At 45.6% G+C, this 24,500-nt stretch overlaps 1 protein-coding gene across 1 annotated transcript in view; it reads right to left on the reverse strand.

The window, feature by feature from the left end:
- Nucleotides 1-1,681: 1,681 nt before the first annotated feature.
- Nucleotides 1,682-24,500, reverse strand: part of zswim8 (zinc finger, SWIM-type containing 8) — a 34,531-nt gene continuing 11,712 nt past the window's right edge. The window contains 27 exon segments of the mRNA XM_054599837.1: nt 1,682-2,327; nt 3,627-3,805; nt 4,619-4,738; nt 4,838-5,011; nt 5,165-5,342; nt 5,961-6,458; nt 7,696-7,919; nt 8,017-8,306; nt 9,184-9,406; nt 9,560-9,715; nt 10,658-10,973; nt 11,872-11,996; nt 12,239-12,319; nt 12,322-12,336; nt 12,888-13,071; nt 14,296-14,475; nt 14,796-14,927; nt 15,408-16,021; nt 16,024-16,432; nt 16,434-16,710; nt 17,134-17,309; nt 18,097-18,298; nt 19,052-19,172; nt 19,739-19,820; nt 20,037-20,144; nt 20,780-20,952; nt 21,797-21,891. Coding sequence (XP_054455812.1) covers nt 2,124-2,327; nt 3,627-3,805; nt 4,619-4,738; nt 4,838-5,011; nt 5,165-5,342; nt 5,961-6,458; nt 7,696-7,919; nt 8,017-8,306; nt 9,184-9,406; nt 9,560-9,715; nt 10,658-10,973; nt 11,872-11,996; nt 12,239-12,319; nt 12,322-12,336; nt 12,888-13,071; nt 14,296-14,475; nt 14,796-14,927; nt 15,408-16,021; nt 16,024-16,432; nt 16,434-16,710; nt 17,134-17,309; nt 18,097-18,298; nt 19,052-19,172; nt 19,739-19,820; nt 20,037-20,144; nt 20,780-20,952; nt 21,797-21,891 — 5,536 coding nt within the window. The 3' untranslated portion in view covers nt 1,682-2,123.

Raw genomic sequence — 24,500 nt, forward strand, 5'->3', positions numbered from 1 at the left:
TAAGTAAACTCTACACTTAAAGTATTGCTTTATTTTATTTTTTTATTGTTATTATTTCACTCTAAATTAGAACCTTTGCCATCAGCACATATAGAACTTTTTCAATCAAGCTACACTTTGAGGAATACAAAAATATCACAGTACATTTTCTACTAGGTCGCCTTCACCTGTGAGGTCCAGAGCCAATCAGAGGGTCGTGATCAGAACCGCAGCAGCTGCCGGACAGAGATGGACCGTCCACATGTCCTACAGTAACAGCACCAAGTCCACGAGCTGACTGCACACTCAAACACACAGCGGGTCTGGGTGACTGTTTGGACTCAGTGAAGCATGGCTTTCCAGAGCCGAACCACAGCGGTGTTGATAAATGAGGAGCAGAGAGCTGTAGCTGCACCGTCCCCCGTCTGCAGAGGAGACCGACTCACACAGACAAGTGAGCCGCACTCTGGGAACTTTTGGGACAAATTCAAGAAGATGCAAATGTCAGCCGCACTGAATAAACAAGTGCATATTCAGTTTTGAAGTGTGAACTTTGAAGAGGATTTAGAGTCCTGTATGGGACCGTCTTCTCCGGTGTGGGACAGTCCCAGATGCTTCAGTGAACACGTACAAACCGACTACTTAAATCGCAACCATCTTTTCTCTCCGGTTATACCAAACTCTAAGAATCAGCACAAACCTCATCTTTGTGCGACTTGTTTAACTTTGTTTGAGGCCAGAGTGTCTCATCCCTGCCCTGCCTCACTGACGGGGGACAAAACACCCGGTGGTAGTCTTAGAGGGGGCTTCATGTTTGTATGAACCAGAATGAGGTGAAGAGGACGCTGCACCCAAACATGTAAGTGGACAAGCTAAACAAAGGTAAGAGTAAAGTGTGATCATCAGCCATGTTTTCCGTTTGACAGAAACATTTGTAAAGAGCCACAGAGGCTCCTCTACACCTTTCAATGGGAAGCATCTGGGTCCGTCTATGCATTTGAACTAGTCAGTGATTAGAAGGGCTGGGTAAGGAATCACAATATGTTTGGGCGTTTGTATCACTGAGAATCAAAAACTGCTGGCACCGAATGCCTGGTTTCTTGTCATGTAAGAATATTCTGTGTTCACTTGATGTAGATCTTTTTACCTTATTTTATTTTAGCTGACCTTTTGCAGTTTGTTATGTTAAGACAGTTTGCCGAGATTATTGGAAAAAAACACATCACCAAATTATTGGTGATGTGATGTATTATTGGCCTTTAGAAGCTACGAAAAAAGAATGTATTATCATTTTAAAATGATACCCAGCCCTACTGACAAGTCAAAGGACTGTTGGAGGACGGGTTAAGGCCCTGCTGGCCCTGCACTGGTTAGGCTGCCTCTGGTTTTGGTCCGGCTCTCATGTCCCCCCTCAGGCAGGCTGTAATGTTAATATGGACAACACCAACAGCACTTTTAACATTCTCTCACTCTCTTCCCGTTCCTCTCTGCATACATGTTATATTCTATACAAAGTATCAAAAAGATTAAACAAAATACTGAAAAAATCCTCACCCATACTCGCAATAGAATTTCTTGTATTAAACCTTTTTTTTTCCTTGCAAATCTTTCTTTTTCCTCCCACACTGCAAAGATTCAGATCCGTAGTGACAGGCGAAGGTGAAGGTGGCCTAGCACTCTGGACAGGAATGTTGCAGCATGAAAATGACCCAAACACGGCGGCTTCATTTAAAACAAAACAAAACAAAAATACTTGAGAGGATGGAGGGTGAGAGTTCCCCGATAGTGTCCTCAGTTTCGGGGAATGGAAGAGACGAGTAAGATGAAGAAAGGAAGGAGTACACTTTAATTTCCACAGTTACACAAACATGAACCATGATAAAACGGGAAGGGAGGAGTCAGTGACACCGGCTCCTCCTCTGAGCTCTGGGTGGACCAACACACATAACAAGTCTCTGTGGGTCGGGGGGGGAGCTGATTGTGCTGCCTGTGTGCTGTGTTCGTTTGAGTCCACATAGTGGAGAGCGTGGACCCCAACAGAACCAGACGGCGTGAACGCGGCCAGTGGCAGTAGCAGTGCTGGAGGCTGGATGGGGCTCCTCAGGGGCCCCTGCCCAGCACGCTCTCCCCCGGGGGCTTGCTGCTCAGGGGGAGAAGGTGGCCATCTCTAGGGAGATGCGCTGCCACAGCTCCTTGGTCTGCTTGCCTCTCTTCAGGTTCTGCAGCACATCGTTGAACTGCATCATGCCCACGGGCGTCAGGCAGAAAGCGCCGCGCGCGCTGCGGATGATGTTGACAAAGTCGTCGTAGTCGGCCGGCGTCAGGTGGATGAGCCGGTGGTGGATGTACTGCAGAGAGAGAGAGAGAGGGAGGGTGAGAGGCAGGTGTGAGTCATAAAGGTGGATTATACCATCCTAACATGGCAGCCCTCTCACTCCAATGAGAGCTGTGTGTGAGTGGAAGTTAACAAATGGTTGATGAATAAACCAGCTGTGTGATATAATCTCTGTTTGCATTCCTGTTCCTGTGAAACGTAATATGCCAAGCTAAACACACGTCCAATCCTCTTTGTTTATCTTTATTATTTTTTATGTCTCTGGCTTCCACTGGTAACAGTATAAACGTCACAACGCTATGAATTGTGGGTATTCCCCTCAGGCAAAGTCGGCAGAAATGCAGACTTATGAAAAGTGTTCAAAGGAGTCCTCAAACACTTGACAGTGGGACAGCCCTAAACCCTTGCAGGCTTTGCAGGAACGCAGCTCAAAGCCTGTGAGCCTGTTACAGCGCCACTGTTAACGGGGGTCTGTGACCATCAATGAAAACCACCAGACCCGTGTCATCACAGTCATATCTAAACAACGCATGTGTTTATGATGAATTATTCACTAGAGCACAGTTTAAAAATACTCTGTTACAAGTAAAAGTCCTACATTTAAAATGTTGCAGCAGGTAAAGGTGGAGCTCATTTTAACTACTTTATATACTAATAAATAGGCTATAAACTACTTAATAATACATCATAGTTTATAAGTTTATTCATAATTTGAGTCTGTAAAGTAAGTAACTAGTAGCTGATATTGTCTGATAAATGTAGTGAAGTTAAAAGAGCAATGTTTTCCTCTGAGATCTAGTGGATGTAATGATACATAACTGAAATACTCAAGTAAAGTACCAGTACCTCAAACTTGTACTTAAGTACAGTAGTTGAGTAAATGTACTTAGTTACATTCCAGCACTGCTTGAAGAAGATCACAAAGGTCTTCATAGATCCAGCCTCTTAACGCTGCTCTCAGAGTGAACCACATTGATGTGTTTCACTCTCTAATGAACTCCATTTACTTCAGCAGCAGGTGAGGTCAGCCACCAGAGTCTCACTGGATCCTGTGGTTGTTAGGGTTAGTTAAACCAGATAACAACAAGATATACTGGATATGTTGAACTCTTAAAGTCTTAATCAATAACGTTCAGGGAGCTGCTGATGGAGCTAATGAGAGAGCCATCCTGCTTCACCCGTTTTTGCCAGCTGTCCTTCTGCATTTGACAGTTTAAGACTATGTCCAATATCGTAGTTTGCTGTCCATTTGTAAAACATGCCCGCTTGTCCATCTACCCCTTTCAGAGAGCAGCTAGGGGCTGCAGCGTACCTGCAGGTAGGCCTGTTGGCAGCGCTGGACGAGCTGGTGGAACGCAGGCGTTCGGAGGTGGGCGTGGATGTGGGCGGGGTTCAGCCTCTGCAGAGCCTCCATGATGATCTCCTGCAGGACGAACGGACTGAGGACGCCTTTTGCTGCTCCGACACAGAACTGGTACACGTAGTTGACTCCTGACGGAGCAGACAGGTAGAGGGAGGAAGGAGAAAGAAGAGGATTGATATGAAGATGGGGGAAAAGAGGAAGTGGCATATATAAGGGAGAGGAGCTTCTAAAATATATTTTGAGTCATCATTGCTTATAGTGACAACGCTGTTGAAAACACCAACATAACATGAAGGTGAATTATTATTATCTAAAGACCCATTGCGATGTAAGTCACCAGTTAACATGGTCACTGGTTAAACTGAAACACCCGTTGCTCTGTCGGGACTCTGGAGTCTGTTGTTAACAGTGTTAAATCAACGTCCAAAGCTTGCTAACTTGTCTGAATGATCGGGGCAAAAACGGCACTTCAGTTGCCAACATGCGCATGCATTTTTCTGATGGCGTTGCATGTAAAATAGTCTATATTGCTTATTTACTGGTGTTCAGTTGGACTGAGACGGTTCCTCGGTTTGGTCGTGTAGGGACTCCTGGTCACCTGTCTGTTTGAGATCACTGTGCTGAAACTGGTATTGGTTTGTATGAAGAGGGCCAGCGATATCCATTGGAAATATATGTGAACAACATCAAACATGTCTCTCTTTTTGTCTCCACCGTTCGCATGGTACTTTCTGCTAGCATAAAGAGTGTGTCCGGTCCACAGAGAGTGATACCTTTTGTTACTGTGATACTGAGCGTCATCGGTGTGTGCTTCCAGCAGTACTCAAGTATGTACCGGATGCCTTAATGATCCTTAAACCAGTTAACTAAGCTACACAGTCCTGCATCGGCCTCTCAAACCATCCCTCTAATTAGAGTCCAGTCATGTATGTGGAGCTCACCTAGCCTCGCAGCCAGTCCCAGCAGCCATTTGACGTCCTCGGTGTAAGGCGGGCTCCTGGAGAAGTTGTTGGGGTGGTCATTGTGAGCCCTCCTGCCCAGCATCTCCAATGCCAGCATGCCTTCACACACCAAAGACAATAGAGAGTTGCTCAGTGGACCTTTGCACTATATGCACATTGGTTAAAGTAAAACAGAATCCTAGGACACAAACTGCTCACCAACTCTGTAGGCAGAATGCAGGTAGTGCAGGCCCTGCTGGCTGATTGGCTGACTATGCTGCTCGTCCTCTGCTGGGAAAGGAGTGCTGACCAATGAGCCGGGCTGGGAGGAGAGGGAGGGCATGGCCGTCCCCTGTATGGCCTGGATGGTGGGGCCAGAGTGGACGCTGCCTACTGTAAAACACCACAGGCACATCTTTATTGTTTAACATAGAGCGACACACATGAGTCCATCCCATCATGCCAAAGCACAATAAGGGAGAAGACATGCAGAAAAACATTGATAGCTGCTGGATACAAACACAGTGCGTGTGTGGTCGTCCTGACCTGCTACGGTGGTGCTGAGGGGCAGGCCCGTCTCAGCGTGGTACGGGTGGACGGCGATCTGAGTCATGGACGGTACGGGGACACCGGGGAAGGTCACAGCCGTGGCTGTCATCGGAGGCTGCGGGACAGTGGCCATGGCGAACGGATACTGGGCCCCAATGAAGGCTGGGTGCATTCCCTGAGGAGGCACACACGCACAAATAAGATAAGATAAGAGATAAGATAATCCTTTATTAGTCCCGCAGCGGGGAAATTTGCAGGATTACAGCAGCATAGGGTAAAGTGCACACAAGAGACATAGTAAAAGAAAGACAAGATAAAAATATTATAAATAAGCAATAGAAAACAGTAAAAAATCCACAATAACTGAAATATTATATGTACAGACAGAAAAACTATTAAAGCTGTAATTGCAGTGTATTGTATTGCACGTGTCACGTGGTCTGCTGGGACCACATGACACGTTTCAATAGACTATCGATTAATCTGCCGCTTATTTTTTTAATTCCTTAGGTCTGTGAAATGTCAAGAAACAGTTTCTCAAAACAATTTCAGACACTTCAGAAGCCATTTCCCTGATTGTGTTGTTCGACCAACAGTCTCAAAGCTAAAGATACTCACTTTAGTCTCTTACAGTCCTGAGAAAGGCAGCACATAAAAACAACTGAGAAGCCTTTTTGTTGAAAAATGACTATATGATGTTTTGTGGACCAAATGGCCTGTTAATTTTCTGTAGATTAACCATTTGATCATATTGCATAAAAAGCCCAACGCTTGAATGAAGAGGAGTTCTGACCTGTGGATATGCAGCCCCAGCTACAGGGAAGACGGTGGGCCGGGGGACGTGCTGCAGAGGGTGTCCCAGGTACTGGGGGGTGCAGACGGTGGGGAGGTGGGCCTGAATGGTGGTGTAGGGGTGGAGGCCCTGGCTGTGGGGGTGAGCCATGGCCTGCCCCGGCATGGCGTGGGACTGATAGATGGTGGAGCCCACAGAGATGACGGGCACGACGGCCGCTGTGGTGACCGAGGCCGTGACCGTCGCCACCCCCACCGAATCCATGTTGGCGCCGGCGTCGAGGACAACGCAGCTGGTCTCCGGGGGCCTCCTGCCCGAGCCCCCGTTGGCCCCGCAGCGCCCGGAGGTCTCCCGCTGCTGGCCTGAGCCCCCACCCACAGACTGCTCGTACAGCCAGTACCACTGGTGAGCCACCTCAAACAGAACCTCGGGGTACACTCCTCCGCCCTTGGCCGCTTCCTCTACTGCCATGCAGGCCTTCTCCAGCATCAAGTTGTCCTGCAGGGAGACGGGGACGGACAGGGACAGACAGCTTCTGTTATCAGCATGTTTGAGAAAGCTAAAGAAGAGCAGTTTAACATCAAAGGTGTCTATGGCAACAGCATTTAGCTGCTATTTGGGTTGAAGCTGCAGAGTGTGGACTTGTAGATGGGAAGGCGCTGCTGCTAGTACCAGGATGGGTTCAGTTTCACTGTCTGCTGTGTTCAATACACATTTACATTTCAAAATTAGAATAAGATTTAAGTTTGTGATAGGGTGCCAGAACTCATTTCAAAATCAGATTTTACTCAGACACTCACAGATCACCCGTCTCCTTTTCTCTGAATAAAGTCATCCAATGAAAACAAGCAACACGCGTCACATGGTGCTCACATGTCGTCCATTTGCTTTCCTACAGTAAGCTGGAGATGTAGTAGATTCTGATACCACTATTTGAACTTTGAGGTTTACTTCATCAAAACGTGATGACTCAACTTTGTGTCAGTAGTCAGAATATAGTAACATGATCTTCAGATAGTTTTTTATATGACTGATCTACAGGAAACTGGAACAATTCTTTTAGAAATATTAAGTCTACTAATTTAATACTTTGTACAGATCAGAACCAAAGCTTATTTTCGGTGTGCATCTTTTTGCATTCCACCCTTTTCCTTCCAAAATGACCAGTTGCCCAGGTGAGTGGTCACCTCTGTGTTGGTCCAGAGCTAATCTCTCATCCTGCTGCAGCATCCAGTTATGGCTGCAATCTCCATGACCACTCAAGGTTGCTGGGACTCACACTTTCTCAGAACACATTTTATCATCTGTTCTATCCTGCCATGACCACCTACTCATCGCTCACTTCTCTTAACGGCATCGCAGACACCCAGCCACTACTCTGAGGCCAGAGACCCAGTGGAGCGGTAACGGTTTGCACGCTGTTACTGTTGTGGAATGCTTGTTTGGCTAAACGCTAACGGCTAACGTATCACCAGTGCAACGGACGGACAGCTCGGTGAGTTTCCCTTTGTGTTTTAGCCAAATTGTATGAATTGTCTTTACAAACTTCTAGCCAATCGCTTGTATAACATTACATCGCCATTAGTATTTAAATTTTGAATGAAGTGTGTTAGATGTAGCTTAACAGCATTCGTTGCATTCAGTCAATCACATACTACAGCAGTGGTGGTGTCAGGCACACCTGGAGGAGTTCACACCTCTCTACTAGTGAACTGTAACCACACTCCCACAGTACCTGCTCTTTGCACTGCACCAGGGCTCTCTGGATTTCATTAGGATTGAGGGCATGGGCGTGAGGCAGGCAGCTCAGGGCCAGCTCCGCTGCCGCCCGAACCATGTTGGGGTCCCGGGCCCGCGATGCTCGGTCGGCGAGGGACGCCACCTCTGGAGGGGTGAGGTGGCCGTCCCAACACTCCACCAAAATGTTGAGGGCGGCGCTGCCGATCTCCATGGCCTGGCCTGAGAGAAGGAGAGAGGATTGAGTGTGTGAGCAGGAAGGAAATAAAGAAATGGTTCGCTCTAACTTCTTTCTGTCACAAACGCATGCCCCCCTCACCAGTGATCCAGGACACATGGGAGGAGTAGGTCCTGGACAGCCAGTTGGGCGAGACAAAGTTGTGGAGGCCAAGAGCGTACAGGCCGATTTCAAAGGCACACAGGTGCAGGTTTCTGTGGGGTCCCTGGTGGCCCCCGCTGGCTGAGGGCTGGGTGAAGATGGAGGTGGAGGAGTTTCCTCCGGCTTTGATCAGCACTGTCTTGGCCAGCTCGAAGTAAAAATGGGCTGCTGCCTCCGATGGCTGGTTGGGCACGTGGGGGGCATGGCACTCCGGTCGTCGCCCTTTGTACCTGGACACAGGAAACACACCACATGTGACTGAGATTTCCTCCTTCTTCAGAATAAAGACACCAACAGCTCATATTGTAGCCAGCTGTACCCAGCATGCTGTTCGGCGGTGCAAAAGTTAATATTGAAGCAAGCTGTACCCAGCATGCCATTCGGCGACTCCAGCTTTACCTCACCTCTGATCTTCTTTTTTACTGTAACGTTCCCTGAGACCTCATGTTTACATACCTCATGCTCTAGTACTGTATGTATGCAGTATAACAAAGATCTGAACATGTCGTCCTGACATTTACACCTCATAGCATTAGCTTTGTAATCAACCTTTTCCAGTTTGGTTGTTTGGCTTGGGTCGGGCTTGGAGGCGATGTGCATCACTTTTATTCAGGTGGATTTAGAGTTGTATGATAGGGGCTTGTGGTGACGCAGCGATGGAATGCTGTGGCCGGAGGCGGGCCTACAACTACACCACAAGAGCTGTGACTAGTCAGCTGGGGTTGCTTGCGTTTGCTAAAGTTTCTGATGCTGGAGGATTACTGTTCAGAGTGAAGACAACGTCGGAGGAAGTAGAAGAAATGCTCGGTAATATTTTAAGTAACACATCTAGCAAACACATTTTCACCACACGACTTCTTCTCAGTGCCAACCAGTGAATGAAAGAAGTAACGCCATTACGTCATCATATCACGTTAAATAAAATTGTGGATATTTATTTTATACTTCTTACTCCGCGATTTGAACGTCTTCTAGGCTTTTTTCGCACTAGATTCGTTTTTCATACAGTGCTCAAAATGTCTGCGAGAGAGCCCTCAAACACTCGACGATTTGACAGTGGGACAGTTGGACGCTGTGGGTGGAGACTGGGATTGGGCCTTTGTTTACCTGCTGGTGTCGGTGCTCTTGGCCCTGGCCCCGCCCCCTGCCCTGCGAGAGCCGCTTGAGGAGGAGGAGCCCAGCGAATCAGACGAAGAGCTGCTGATGCTGTCGCTGTCCTGGCCCCGCCCCCAAGATGTGGCTGCCCAGCCTCCCCGGAGCGGCCGGCGGCTGAGAGTGGGCGAGCTGTCCGAGGTGGTCTCCGGAGCGCTGCTGTCGATGCTCGCCATGCCTGTCCAAACATCACATACACATCACCATTGCATGCTTGTTGTTTCATTCTTTATGGGAAATACCACAAATGTGAGCCGGGATACAAATCTGCAGAGCCTGTCTGATCATGTGGAAGAAAGTGAGGTTGATTCTGTAACGTTATTGAGCTTACCGGTGTGTTTCTTCTTCTGCCGGACAGGAGAGCCCCAGCAGCGCTGGTTGTAGCCACAGCGTGCCCCCAGTGCCAGCCGACTGGGCACCGTGGCCTCCAGCTTGAAAGGAGCCGTTTCATTCTGCTGGTCACTCGATAAAGGAGGCCCATCTGACACTGCAAGAAAGAAAATGTACAGGGGTCTATTTCTATCAAAGAGGACTGGGTTTCCACAGTATGAGCACCTAATTTATGGTGGCACATAAAGAAGATTTATTTTAAAGCGCTGGATCCTTGGCTGTGGTTACACTTGTGTTTTCAATGAGACTTTTGTCATCTGTTAGTTCCAGAACGCATAAACTGTCAAGTCCGTATGCTTCAAAATCAGATCTTGTTCTCTTTGGGACCACATGTGGTGGTCTGGCTAGTGTTGAGTTTGGATCTCATTGAGGCGTGAACAGCCGGTGGACAAAATCCAGACAATCAATCAAACGCAGGTCTCAATCATATTCCTCCCACACAGGAGCAAAGGACAACCAAAGCTGAAGCCCAGCTGAGACCTGCTGTCTGAGTCCTGTTTAGTTACTGGTGATCAAAACAACATTTCCTGGTTCTGCTGCTTCTAAACAAAAAGCTTTGAAATAACAAATATAAATGCAGGACTTTCACTGTGAATAATTTGTAGAAACATGTGTTTATCACTGAATTAGTGAAGCTTGGTTAATGTTTTTCTTCAACAAAACAAGTCTACTAATACTGCAGGGAGGGAAGAGTAAGCAGCAAAAATAACTTTTATTGTGAAGAATTTATCGGAAATGAAAGGTATCCAATCGCTGTTTTACAGATGTGTCTCTTGACCATGCAATATTTATGCTGATTATCTGATCAGGCTGGACGCACACATGTGGACGCACACATGTGGACGCACACATGTGGACGCACACATGTGGACGCAGTTGAGTTCCGATCATTCACATTAAAGTGTAACCACAGCCATAGTTCTATTACTGAAGCGTTACTCCCCAATGAGCCAGAGCATCCAATAACCCTGCCTAAAATATGAAGCTGCTGTGGAGGCTCTACACCCAGAGAGCGGGTGGTAGGGGGGGAGGGTCTCACCGTGCTCCCTGGTCTCAGCAGTGCTCTCTCCTGCTGTACTGTTGTTCTGCACTGTGTTCAGATCGGCCTGATGAGCTGCCTCTTCACCCGCCACTGCTGCGGCAGAGGGAGAGCCGGAAGAAGAGGTGGCGATGGCGGTCGCCGACGAAGACGCAGGCGCGTGTTTGGAGACTCCCCCCGCGGCCCCGCCGTGGCCGGCAGCAGTGTGCTTGGACGGGCTGCGCTGGCTGCCAGCTGCCGGCTTGCTGGAGTAGAAGGAGCTCAGAGTCTGGGGCTTGTGGGTCTGACTCTCCCTGTCCAATAATTTATCCAGTATCTGAGTATGAGGAGAGAGAAGGAAAGATGCAGGAAGGAGGGAGGGAGAAATAAACAGGAGAGACTTTACTTCAACATGTCTGCTTAATATGTACTTCACCCTGTATTCGTATTTATGAACTCTCTATGGACTCTCTTGAACTCCTACAGCTGGCTTTAACTCTTGGTAATCTGTTGATGTGATTAGCAGTGAGATCGTCTGATTTTTAGGAATTTCAAAGTTTGTGTTTAGAACATCTGAATCTAACAGCTGGATGGTTGAACCACTTTGGTATGGGTTGTTCAGGTAAGCAACACAGCAAGCAACGTAAGCATTCATCAGGAGTTGTATTTTCTTTCTACTAAACATGTGCAGATCCTTTTAGCTCTGGTTTGGTCACCAATAGCTCCCAAGACAAATATCTGTCTCTTTAGCCATCAAATGTTTCACTACTGCTCTATTTCTCCCCAGCAGAATGCATTCAATATATGGCATTTCTCATTGTTTCTGGTTGTGTCTGTATGCTTGCACAGGAACTCTGAGTTTGACACATCAGCACAAGGTGTATGAATAAGAAAAAAGCTGGCAAGCAGCCCACAGACTGTTGTCTGTGCTAAAATTCTTTATAGATGCATATAGAAGCATTCTGGAGGAGTGCTGGACTATCTTGTTATTTGTGTGTAGTACTTGCCCACATGCCAAGTCACCAAATATATAAACAATTAAGACATAGAAACAGTTAAGAATACCCAGTTTTCCAGTCACAGCCGTTCTCTCATCCTCTGCTACAGCTTCGACAAACAACAAACAACTCAACCAATCAGACTGCTCTGCCTGTCTCACTGGAAGAGCACATCTTATAGTTAGCAGTCACACCATGTGCTAATCAAATGGTTACAATAACAGTAGTGATGGCTACCTTCTTGAGTTTACTCTGGTCGTCCTTATAGGTGATCATGAGAGCCAGAGCCAGGTCCCCTTTCACCCGTCTGGTTCCTTCACAAAGCAGAGGATGCTCCGCCTCACTTACTGTGGTCTTCATACCTTCAGACACACAGCAAGAGGAGATGTTACAGCAGGAAGCGTGTGTGTGTGTGTGTGTGTGTGTGTGTGTGTGTGTGTGTGTGTGTGTGTGTGTGTGTGTGTGTGTGTGTGTGTGTGTGTGTGTGTGTGGTGGGGGGGACGTCAGAGAAGTGTTCAAGAGAGGAAAAACAAACATTGATAAGAAAAGAGTGGCAGAATTTAATCCGGATTGATATGAAGGAACGGGACCAGAATTAATTTACCAAGAGCAGCAACGGCAGCCTCAAAGCCCAGCTCCTCATCACCGGGCATCTCGTTGTTACGGTTGCGGCTTGGCGGACGGAACCCGTTGGGGACACAACTGCACAAACAATATAGAGAAAAGTGAAACTGATGTTAATTCTTGAGGTTCCCTTTGAAAATGACTTGATTTTGGTGGGAAAAAAACAACAGTGTAACTTCTTCGGTTTCTCAGTTGCCACTTGCTCAATATCAGGCAATATACTCCATAGAAAAGTGAATCAGGTGGCAAACACACATGGGTGTATACATATGCATTCCTTGAAACCGCAACGTCATCACTTTGATCCTGATGGACGACCTGCGATTCATGTCTTTGTAACCTGAGCAATACACCTGCCCAGACATGGTGGAATCCTGGTAGTGTACCTATCATGTGGGTGCAAAAGGTGACGTTTGGCGGTGCAACAGTTAATACTGTAGCCAGCTGTACTCAGCATGCCGTTCGGCCAAGCAACAGTTAATAAGGGTGCCCTCTCTAGTTAATACACTTTGTGTACATAACCCAAAACTAGGCAAGTCAAAAACACTGAAAGTATCTTCATTTGTATAATTGGTTAAACAGAGTCTTAGTCTAAGCAGAGTTCCAACAAACAAACAATCGGTGCTCACCTGGGGTGCACAGCACATCGAAGATGAAGCTGGCCAACATGAGAGGCAGCACAGGTCTGTAATCACAGAAGTTTCCGTCTCGGAGCTGCTCTCCTCTCTCTCTGATGGCCGACATCTCCACCAGGCCCAGAGGAATCTTCTTCAGCAGAGACACCACCTCCGACTCCTGGTAGGCCAGCTTCACCTGGTCAACCCACACACACATAGTCAGTATGCGTGGTAAACATACACCATATACATTAGACATACATGGAGTTCATACAGAAGTAAGGAAGCTATCCAAAAACACAACTCTGTTCCCCTCTTCATTTGTGGAATTGTATTCAGAGGGACTCACACGAAACCATCAAGTCATAATCAAAGCTTGTAATGGTTAAAATGAAAATACAGATGTTAATAAGTGGGTTGGGAAAAATGTATTTGATGTTGGGCAGTTAACGGGTGAATTAAGTGAAAGACAACGATAAATATTAAAGATTTGCTGCAGTCTTCTTTCCATTGTTATTCTTTACAAGCCTCATTTATTATCAATCCTAACAGGCCGTCAGAAAAACAATTGTCCGTCCACTTCGGTCTCCCAATGGGGTTTGGATATTTGTTCAAAGTAAAAAAGCTTGCTGCTGGAGGTTAGGGAACCAATGTTAACGTGTTGGACCTGGAACCATGTCTCGCAAAGTATTCAATTATTCAATTAGGACCTGTGTCTGGGGGGGGGGGGGGTATAGTTTTAAATGAGAGTAAAGTGCTTTGCAAACTGCTTTTGCTCTGCTATGCACCTCCCGTTTTTACAGGAGCGCCCTGAACGCCTCGAGTTGAAAAATATACTCAGAACGGTGGCAAACGTCATGAGTGTTTTTTTCCCCATAGTGGAGAGTTTTTCAGGAAACCCAGCGCTATATGTCTTTACCAGCAGTAGCTACTGTGATCTGAACATAAAACAGCAGGAGATACAATAAGAATTTGTGAATTCAGTTGGTTTTTTTTCAATATAAACTGTACTAATAGCTATTAGGTTAGGGTTTGTGTTATGATAACACAAACGACAAAAAAAATTCAACACACCGTTCAGGGCCTAAGCATAATGTCTCGAGGTAGTAGGGTTTCATCGTGGGGGAAAACAATCTACAAATGACAGCAGCCTGCAGATCCAAACACTAATGATTATTGATATAATTGTTACATAATGCTTGGCAATGACTTGGTTTTGTATCATTTAATTTTGTTTTTATAGCATTATTAAGTGATAACCAACACAAATAACAATAGATGTAACTCTGCAAACCCTTTAATGTAGTTAACTCATTTTTTCGAGAACCCGTGCTCATACGTGTGTGTGTGTGTGTGTGTGTGTGTGTGTGTGTGTGTGTGTGTGTGTGTGTGTGTGTGTGTGTGTGTGACAATGACAGACCTCCAGAGCTTTGGTAGATGCCGGTGGTCTCTGGAGTTCCAGGGAGAACATGCCGGTGCTGAAGGCCAGGTTGTGGAGCTCCAGTCGTTCACTGAGAACAGTGAGGAGGAAGGCGGCCTTTGACAGCGTGTTAGTGGCCACCTGCGTCTGACGGCTGGTTGACACCTTGCTCTTCTTACCCTACCCAGCAACCAGGGAAGTAATAGTGATGTCAGGACATGAAACACCATTTTACTTCTGACAAGTAGATTTACACTTTGAAAGTCTTATTTTCTGTGAATAGTTACTATCTGTGGCTCATTTATAAATTGGCACAGCAACTATCACAATATGAAACAGAAATTGGAAGAATCTGGTGGCATCCTGTCCTCAAGAAAGGCTCAATTTCCCACTACACAGTTCAGGATGCTGACTGGTGAGTTTGGAAGCTTGAGCGTGTACAACGGACACAGAGAGGAGAAACTGAAAAGACATAAGATGATGTGTTTCGGGGTTCTTACTTTAGTCTGTGGCTGCTCCACTTTCAGGTCTGGAGGGTTGGCTAACAGGTCTCTGGCCAGCTCCACGGCCAGCCGGCACGCCTCATTACTGTAACCATGAGCATGGAGGGCCTCGGCACACGCAAACAGCACCTGCACATACACACACCACAACAGTATTTAGGTTAGTAAGAAACAGCTGATGTTTTTCACTGATGTGCTGCTCACTCTGGTTTTTGTGCTCTTGACAGGCCTTCCACCAGACAGTGGACACCAACAGTATGCATGGTGGATTTAACACGGCTCAAAACTAACTGTTAAAGTGTTTCCCAGGCTGCCAATCAGCTTTTGGTTGGCTTTATTTCCACCTTTATTTCTAAGAGAGTACGAACGTTGTGGGTTTGTACCAACAGTCTAACCCATATAAGTGACACTGTCACAGAAAGACTAATAAAGTTAAAAAAATTTAAATTGGTGAATCAAGCTGTGTTATGCGTGTTAAAAAATGCTAAATCGAATGTTATGTTCAATGATTTTATGTTCAATGACATATATATATATGATATATTAGAATCTTTACAACCATCCCTGGAAAGCCTGGACAGTGAACAACACTTGGTCTTCCTTCCTTACCTCCATGTGCTCCTCCTGCTCCAGAGGATTCATCCCTGCAAAGATGTCTGGCTCCTCCTCCTGGTGGTTTTCAGCCAGCTGTCTATCTGCTCCCTCCTCTGAGGCAGCACTCAGGTAGTACGCTTGATAGTCGTCCTCACCCACAGCTTCTCCTCCTGCAGCTCCACTCGCTGCCTCCGCTCCTTGGTTGACCAGTCCTCCTGCAGCTGCTGCCCCGCTCCCTGCTACTGCTCCACCAGAGGACGCCTCTCTGCGGGCCCTCAGTGGCTTGACAGACGGTTGAGTGGTGCCTGATTTTACCGTGGTGGTTGAGGTGGAAGGTTGGTTACTGCCAGCCGAGTCTACATCTTCATCTTTGTTCTGGGCAGGCGTCACCTCCGGCTCCGCTTCCTTCTCTGCAGCGCTGGGCATGTCCATAACAACCAGCACTGTGTGTGGTGGAGCAGGCTCTGCAGCAGGAAGTGCAGTTGAGGCATGGCTGACACGCTTCGCCTCAAACATTTTGCCCCCCCCGTTGCTGTTGCTGTACTTACGGGAGTCTCGGAGCAGCGGGCTCGGGGAGGGCAGCATCTCGGGTGGCGGGGGGAGAAACTCAAAGGTGTTGCTGGCCTCCGCCCGAGAGCCAGACTGCAACCATCGTCCAGGCTGAGCTCGGCCAGATCCGGCTCCAGGGAGCTGTCTTCACTGCTGGTTCTCCGCTTGGCACCAGCATGCTTACCACCTCCTGTCCCTCCACTTCCTCCTGGACCACCTACAGATGCCCCCTTCCCGCCTCCCTGTGTCAGTTTCAGCTTCCCGCCCGAGGAGGAGCCCGGCCCTTTGTACATGCACTTCCCTCCTCCGTCTTCCAGGGACAGTGAGACGCCCCCTCCCAGACGGACCAGCATCCCTCCCCCTCCGCTCACTGACAGACCTTTCCTCTTGGTCAGTATGGTCTCCTTGGGTCGCACTGCCACCTCCTGTTGGGACGAGTGACCTCTTCCTTTATAATCTCCTCCAGCTCCGCCTTCACCTCTCCCCCTCCCCCGGTTCAGGAGGCTCCCCGCCTGCCCCTGCAGCAGCTTTGACCCCCCTCTGGTGCTGCACTGCCCTGGACCAGCAGAATGTGGCGCTCTTCTTATCAGCGCTGCAGTAGGTGATGCCGTCCAGTGGGTAGGCCACCTCCCAGTTGAAATAGCAGGACTCCACAGCGGGCTTGAAGCCCTGGAACAGTTTATCCAGGGACTTGCGATGTTGTCCCCGCTTCACTATCTCTATAACTTTCAGGTGCCACTGCTTCAGCTGGCCTGCTAGTTCCAGACGCCTGGAAGAGAGCATGCACAGTCTCTACTTAATATTTATTCCTATCTTAAAAAGGGACAGCCAACCCCAAAAGAAAAAAAAAAAAATTCCCTCAAAGCTGTAGTGCTATTTATTAAGTAGATTGTTTTGGTGTGTGCTGCCTAAAGTTGGAGATATCAGCAGAGATGTCCGTCTTCCCTCACATAATGGGACTGGATGTCACACCTCTATGGCGGGTACCTCTAACACTACACAACTCACACCAAAACAATCTAGAATGGTAAATAGCACTACAGGTAAGAGGAAACATATGTATTTTAGGATTAAGGGTGAGCTGTCCTTTTTAAATATGTTGTCTAATGCAATCACTAAGTGATAAATGTGACTGATATTAGAGAACATTCACAATCATGACCAAATTCTTTGTCGGTTAAAGAGGTCTGACCTGCAGGGGCTCATAGTGGGGTCGAGCACCGCCAGCCTCCACAGCACCACCATCTCATCACACATGCTGGCACAGGCGTGAGCCGCCACCTCCGACTGGCCGTTGCTGCGTCCCGTGTGGCCACTGGCGCTGCTGTGGGACGCTGAGGTCCGAACGCTGTACCACCAGCTGATGATCTGAACACACACAGTCGGACAACTCAGTGAGGTGTGTGTGTCAAAGAATGTACAGAATATAACATTATTACTTTTTATTAAAAGGTCCAAACATGAGTTCTATGAAAAAGGCCCAGCACAATGCACCGACGTAAACAGAAGTCATCAAGTAGTCCATAATGTCACAAACACATAATGCACACTCATCCCATTGTAATAGAAGGTTTAATTAAAAGGTCGACACTATCTTCTTTCTGGGTTCAGAAACCCATGTCAGGTCGTTTTGACGATAAAACATACGTACTTCGACCAAAATGTGAATGTTCCGGTTTGAATACATAACAAAACACCACTGGGAACTACAGAATCATAAAAAATTAATAATAATGTCACAGACCCGCCCATAAATTAGTTACATATGGTCTGGCCCATATTGATTGTGACTAAGTCCAGATCCAGACCTGCCTATGTATTTAAGCTCTGTAAATATTGAAATCTTGTATACTCTTCATGTAATTGATGTAATTGAAAGTGAGTGAGTGAGTGAGTGAGTGAGTGAGTGAGTGAGTGAGAGAGAGAGAGAGAGTGTAGAATGAGTGAATAGATAGAGGGGGTCAATACTTAAAGGATTTATTAGCAATATTTTCCCACAGCCTGACGCATGATCTCAATAAAATAATTCTAAATGTATTACAGTTATAAATGTGACCATTGTTAAAATGACGGGTTAAGTCTCATGTCTACAGAGTTTTTACTTCAACTCCTCCTTTGCACCAACGTGCTGATGTGTGTCATGTTTCAGATGTACCTGTTCATAGGTGAGGCACTGTTCAGTGAGAATCTCCAGCAGCGGGGCGGCGTTGCTGTCTCGTCTCTTGAACATCTCCCTGACGATAGACAGGAGGTTCCAGATGCCCTCCGGCTCTCGGCCCCTCAGGGGCCGCAGCAGACACGCCCATTCAGCGGCGGCTGGCGGCTCCGTGGATGACAGGTACATGGAGTTCACATCACTGTCGATAACACACACACACACACCACACACACATATATATATATAAATAAAACACTGACTTTAGTCATGAAACACTGAGGTACATCAATCAGACAGAGTAGTAATAATACTATAGCGGGAATAAAGTTAGGAGCAACTACACTCACTATGCTGATCAAAATGAAGAAATGTGTCAGCCAGTATGAGTATAGCTGTTTTTTGTATTATTTATCATTTCTGGACAACACATGTTTATAAGAGCTTAGTTTGAGTACAGCCCTGAAGTTAAGAATATTCCTGTTAAACCTTTAAAGGACCATTTCTAGTATTTGGTTTCATTTATCACTGTGGCTGCAATTAACGACCACCTGAAACCCTCCGTTCTCTCTTTATTTTCATCTGGTAACATGAGCCGCCGAGTGCAAAACCGTGGTAAGCCATTACCATAATAACTCTTCTGAAGAGCAACAAAAGTCAGACAGTGGCTGGAGGTATCACAGTATTACTCTTTTCTTTTTTTTGTGTAGAAAAGTACATTAACACATATACGACCCAAGAAATGATAGAAAGTAAGACAGGGACAAAAACAACGGGGATGACAGCAAACTGAGGACAATAACATCCAGGTTTAGACTGACGAGTAGAAAAGTAAGAAACGGAGGTCCAAGATAATTATTAATATGATATTCCCTTTTTAACATATTCCTCGAAATGGAACACACTGGCCCTTCAAATGCCCGAAGGACCATCATGTGAGAAAAGTAGTGCGTACCTGAAGACGACAGGTGAGGGCCCACAGAACTTGTGCAGAGTCTTTTTGATGTTGTCGCTGAGGGTCGACTCGTCCAAATACCAAGTGCTCTGGTCTGAAGCTGAAGGGCCTGCTGTGGGATCTGCACGCACACACACACACGCACACACGCACACACACAGACACACACACACACACACCCTACAGTGATTACTTGAGCTTTCTCTGAGCAACAAATCCGGAGAAAATCTGTCCTGCTTAATAACCCAGTTAATTTTTAGGTTTTTGATTTCATGACTATATTGTTTTTTGTATCACAGAGCTTCATGTGAGGAGACTGTAGAGCGGCTGTGGTTTTAAAGAAAAACTTATCTCTCCTCAAGCTACAGCCACATTTTGTAGATGAACAATAATTCTGAGAAAAAAAATAAAAATAATCGACAACAATAACACACCTCTCTCAATGGATACCATTCACAACTATGTCATGTAAGCAGACACTCTCTTGCACAGGAAATATCTCTGAAACATCACTGCCACCTAGCTGCAGAAACATGCCATCATTAAGGCTGACACTGGTCTTATTTTCAGACAAAAGCTTGAATGAAATGCTTTCCTGTGGTGATGATATCAGACATCGGGCCAGCTGAAGCTTGCTCTCTTGATTTACATGAGGAAATAGAAGTGTGATCATCACTGCTACTGTACCTGGAGCTCCACACACAGTGTTGATGGCAGTAGACTGAGAGGACAGCAGCTCGTCCAGCAGCCGCTGAGCTGTGGGAAGGATCTGAGACACAGATCATATAAATATAAAAAAATATGTACATATTTTGGGGTGAAACTTGTGCTGTCCCTATATTTATATGTTAAAAAGTGGTTGCCATTGATGGAATTTGTTGCAAATTTCTCAGAAATTGTTGCCAGTTGCAACCTGATATGACATATAATCCATAAAGACATCATACCTCTAAAGTTAACAACTGGTTCTGGACATAGATGTTACCTGCTGAGGCAGCTCACTGATGAGGTACTGGGCGAACTTCTGGAGCTGGTCCCTCTGCAGCCTGGACAAAGACTCAGAGACCGGAGCCCTCAGACACACTGCTGATGCCTGCGCACACACACACACACACGCACAAACTTACTGCAATGAGCAACAACACCTAATGACCAAATGAACAAGTGAACTATGTAGCACACCTGTGTGCATTCTTCAAATTAAAAAACGAGTGTCACAGGCACATTTACATTTGCTCTCTCAAGCTCAGCTCTACTTGTTTCATTGTCCATTATCATATTGATTATTTTCAAATAACTGATTATCATTAAGTTTAAAAAAATCCTGAATAATGTAATAATAAATGCTCATCACACATTCCATGAGTCTTAAGGATGCGTCTTCAAATTGCTCATCCTGTGTGACCAACAGCCTGAAACCCTATACTATCCTATTTACAGCCATATCAAATAATACAAATAAATAGATAAAATATTAAATAGAAAACATCAGCATTTAAGAACTGTTATGGCATTTTCCTCTGAAAACAACAGTGTGTGTTCATTCATTCATTTCAGTTCATTCTGTGTTGAGACTGACGACACTGCTCACTTCCTTCTCATCTGATGCTGCTGCTGCTGCTGGGCCCTGATACATCCTGTGGTCTAGTAACACTTTTGTTTGGTTTTTCATTCGATGACAACACTGACCAGATTTAATAGAATTTGTCTGTGTGGACAGAAACTCACATTGTGGATCCTGAAGAGGCAGAGAGCCACCACGTGGGCGCACCATTTAGCCCCGGCGCCACAGGTGCAGCTGCAGGAAGTGATGCGGCAGCGATCAAACATGACCGCCACATTGTAGGCCCCTTTGGACTGACCGGACTGACTGGTCACCACGGTAGCACTGAGATGGAAACCTGGTCAAAGAGAGACGGTCACAGAGAGACATACAAACACAGAATTAAGGAAGGAATGGGTTGACAAAGACATAAAAACTATCTTAGCTTCACTGTATTTTATTGAACTCGCTCAACTGGAAATATTTAGTAAGTATTCTATTACTGAATTTGTAATGTACAAATGTATTGATACAGTGGAAGTCAATAGAGTAAAATAAATAAATAAAGAGAGTCATTGTTATAAGCTTAAATCTAATGGTTGGTACTCCATACTGGGAAAACTATACTGTATATAGTTATGGTTTAACATATGTTCAGACTTAGCATTAACAAGTAGACTGCTCTGAATACAGGTGTGAATGTACCTGAGACACAATGAGGTCCCAATGAGGTACACTAGACAGGAAGACTCAGTGAGTAAACGCCAGGCGCTCTGTGCTTATTAATGCATAGCTTCTTTGTATTTTCTTTATAGACTATAGCAACATATTTAAATGTTGTCTATAAGAAATTTCTACACAGACTACTAGACTAGGCACTTGAAGTGCATTGCTGGATGAATGCAGCATGACCCTATATTTTTAGGTTCTTAAAATATACCTTAATTCACAAACATGTAGGCTATTGTGACGGACATTCCTGTAAGGTCACGTTGCAAAGTCTGCTGTTTTAGCCATAAGTTAATCAGGCTAATGTGCTTTTTGGCATATAGAGCTGGGAGGTGAGATCTAGTTCACAAGCGGTCAGTGGAGACACGTTCTTTTGCCAGGTGTGAACCGACGTACTTGTGATCAACCAAGACACATATCTATGTCAGGTCTGAACGGGGCCCAAGTATGGTCAAAGTGACACCTCAACCCACCGATCTGCAGGGGGTCTTTGACAGCTCTGATCCTGTACAGCTGCTCTCCACGTTGGAATTCATCCGGACTCCCGTTAGCCAGGCAGGAATATAACCTGCAGCAGAAGGAGGACAGAGAGAGAGAGAGAGACAATGAAGATCAAGAGAACCCACTGATTAATTGAACCACAAAGACTAAGCATATCCACACTGGTGAGTCCTGTTTATCCATCATGCGTCTGTTATTTAAATCCATTCTGCTCTGGGATAGGTCAGGTCAATCAACATTCATTTCTGGATAACTTTTTCCTTAAAGACATTAGATGAAACCAGAGTGTTAACATGGATGCTGGGTAGCGTTGTTGTGCTTCCCCTTGTTAGTTGGTGCTGTGTAAAGTCCTCCTTGCTGTGTGTCCTTCAGGACATTCTCACTATCTAAAAATGTCAACTTCCTCCCCAGAGATTCTACCTGTATTTTCCTGAGACTCTTTTATTCAGAGCATTTCAAAGCTAGAGTAGCTGTGGACAATCATTTCCTATGGGGACGTCTAGAACTGAGTCTATGTGTCTGGGTTTTTCACAGTGTGCGTGAAAAACAACATGCAAAGTGAAGGTTGGGTTCCCACAGCTCGTTGTTTACTTATCTCACTGAAAGGCAAAATCCGGTGTAATAAGAGTACTACCTTCCTGTCTACCTGCCTGTATGTCTACCTACCTGTCTACATGTCTACTTACATGTCTACCTACCTGTCTGTCTATCTTCCTACATGTCTACCTATCTCCCTACCTACATGTCTATCTACCTACATGTCTACTTACATGTCTACCCACCTGTCTACCTACCTACCTGTCTACCTACCTACATGTCTACCTACCTACATGTCTACTTACATGTCTACCTACCTACATGTCTACTTACATGTCTGTCTACCTACATGTCTACTTACATGTCTGTCTACCTACATGTCTACTTACATGTCTGTCTACTTACATGTCTACCTACCTACATGTCTACTTACATGTCTGTCTACCTACATGTCTACCTACCTACATGTCTACCTACCTACATGTCTACTTACATGTCTGTCTACCTACATGTCTACCTACCTACATGTCTACCTACCTACATGTCTACTTACATGTCTACCTACCTACATGTCTACTTACATGTCTGTCTACCTACATGTCTACCTACCTACATGTCTACTTACATGTCTACCTACATGTATACTTACATGTCTACCTACCTGTCTACCTGTCTAACTTCTTGTGTGTATTCTGCCCCTGACCTCCTACCTCGTCACCAGCGTCTATCTTAACAGCTGTGAGTACTAACAGCAGCCATGTTGGTTGTTTCCGTTCATAATGATCATTTAAGGGGAGTCTCTGGAGGACTGAAGGGGCAGGGTGTCAGTGTAGACTACTTGGAGACCTTCCTGATAGATTTGGCATGTTTTAGAGCTAGTGCTGCTAGCTACTTTTAATGGAACATTTTTTTTAAATCTAGCAAACTCTTGCTAGTTTCTCCAGATTACCAACCCTAGCTTTAACATCTAACTCTCTGAACTGTTTTTAATCAGAAAAAAGCAGTGTACAATCTAAATGGGTTTTTTATATCGTAAGCCATCAGCAGTAACAGGTTGGTGTCTGTGGCGCTCTCAGGGGAATTAAAGAGCAGGCCAGAAAGAAAGTGAGTATTGTGAAGGTTTCAATTCAGAATGAAGAATTCTTCTTATCTACCTTTATAGAGACCACCGATCAAACTATTGGAAATATATTGGCTGTTAACCCTCAGTGGCCAATTGACTGGAGCACCCGTGATTAAAACAACCAATAAACTCATAGCAAACAAAATAAATAAAAGGCTCGACGTTCAACACAAAACTTGAACATTGGATGGATACAGCGCTGCTGAACAAAGCACCGAAGGAAAAGCAAGGCTCTTCTTTAATGTGTTTGCCTGGCAGGAAGTCAGCCATGTGGGATTTTGTGCATTTACTTTCATTTTTACAAACATGTGGTTGAGGACTTTTGGATGCACAGAAACTCATGAAACTTTGCACTCATGTTCAAGGTACTAATTATTTAAATCGTTAGCCGTTGAACACATTTTTGACGCCATTGGTTTACTGAAACTTGGCGCCACATCAAACCATGAACAATGCTGTCCTAAGTCGTGTGATAATACACCGTTTTAAACCTTTTACATGTATGAAACATTTTCACATGCTGGATAAGAGTCCAGGCCTAAAAACACCTACACACCCATGGTGAGTTATAGTCATAACGCCACCTACTGACAACAGGAAGTCAGCATTATGTGACAAAGATCACCCAATTTACAGGAAATTGACGAGGCGTGATTACACATGATATACATTAACATGATTTATACCTAGTTTGTGTGTTCTGTAGGGCCACATAGTGAAAATACATTTGGCACACGAAATAACATGGAATTCCAACGTGCAGTGCTGGATGCTCACAGAAAAGCTCAGCAGAGTCAACAGGTATCCCTCCAGTCCCCCCGATGTGCACAAGAGCCGAGGGCCCGTTCATCGCTGCTTGCAGCTTTAATTTAAGTTTTTATAATTTTGAGTGTCAAATGTGACTCTGCCACATAAACAGTTGAAGTACAAGTATACAGCAATACACAGTTGAGTTGCATATAAGTGCTCTAGGGGCCTTTTAATATTGCATTATTTTGCGGTACAAAGAGATAGAA

This window comes from Anoplopoma fimbria, chromosome 6 (genome assembly GCF_027596085.1).
Source record: "Anoplopoma fimbria isolate UVic2021 breed Golden Eagle Sablefish chromosome 6, Afim_UVic_2022, whole genome shotgun sequence".
Lineage (NCBI taxonomy): Eukaryota > Metazoa > Chordata > Actinopteri > Perciformes > Anoplopomatidae > Anoplopoma > Anoplopoma fimbria.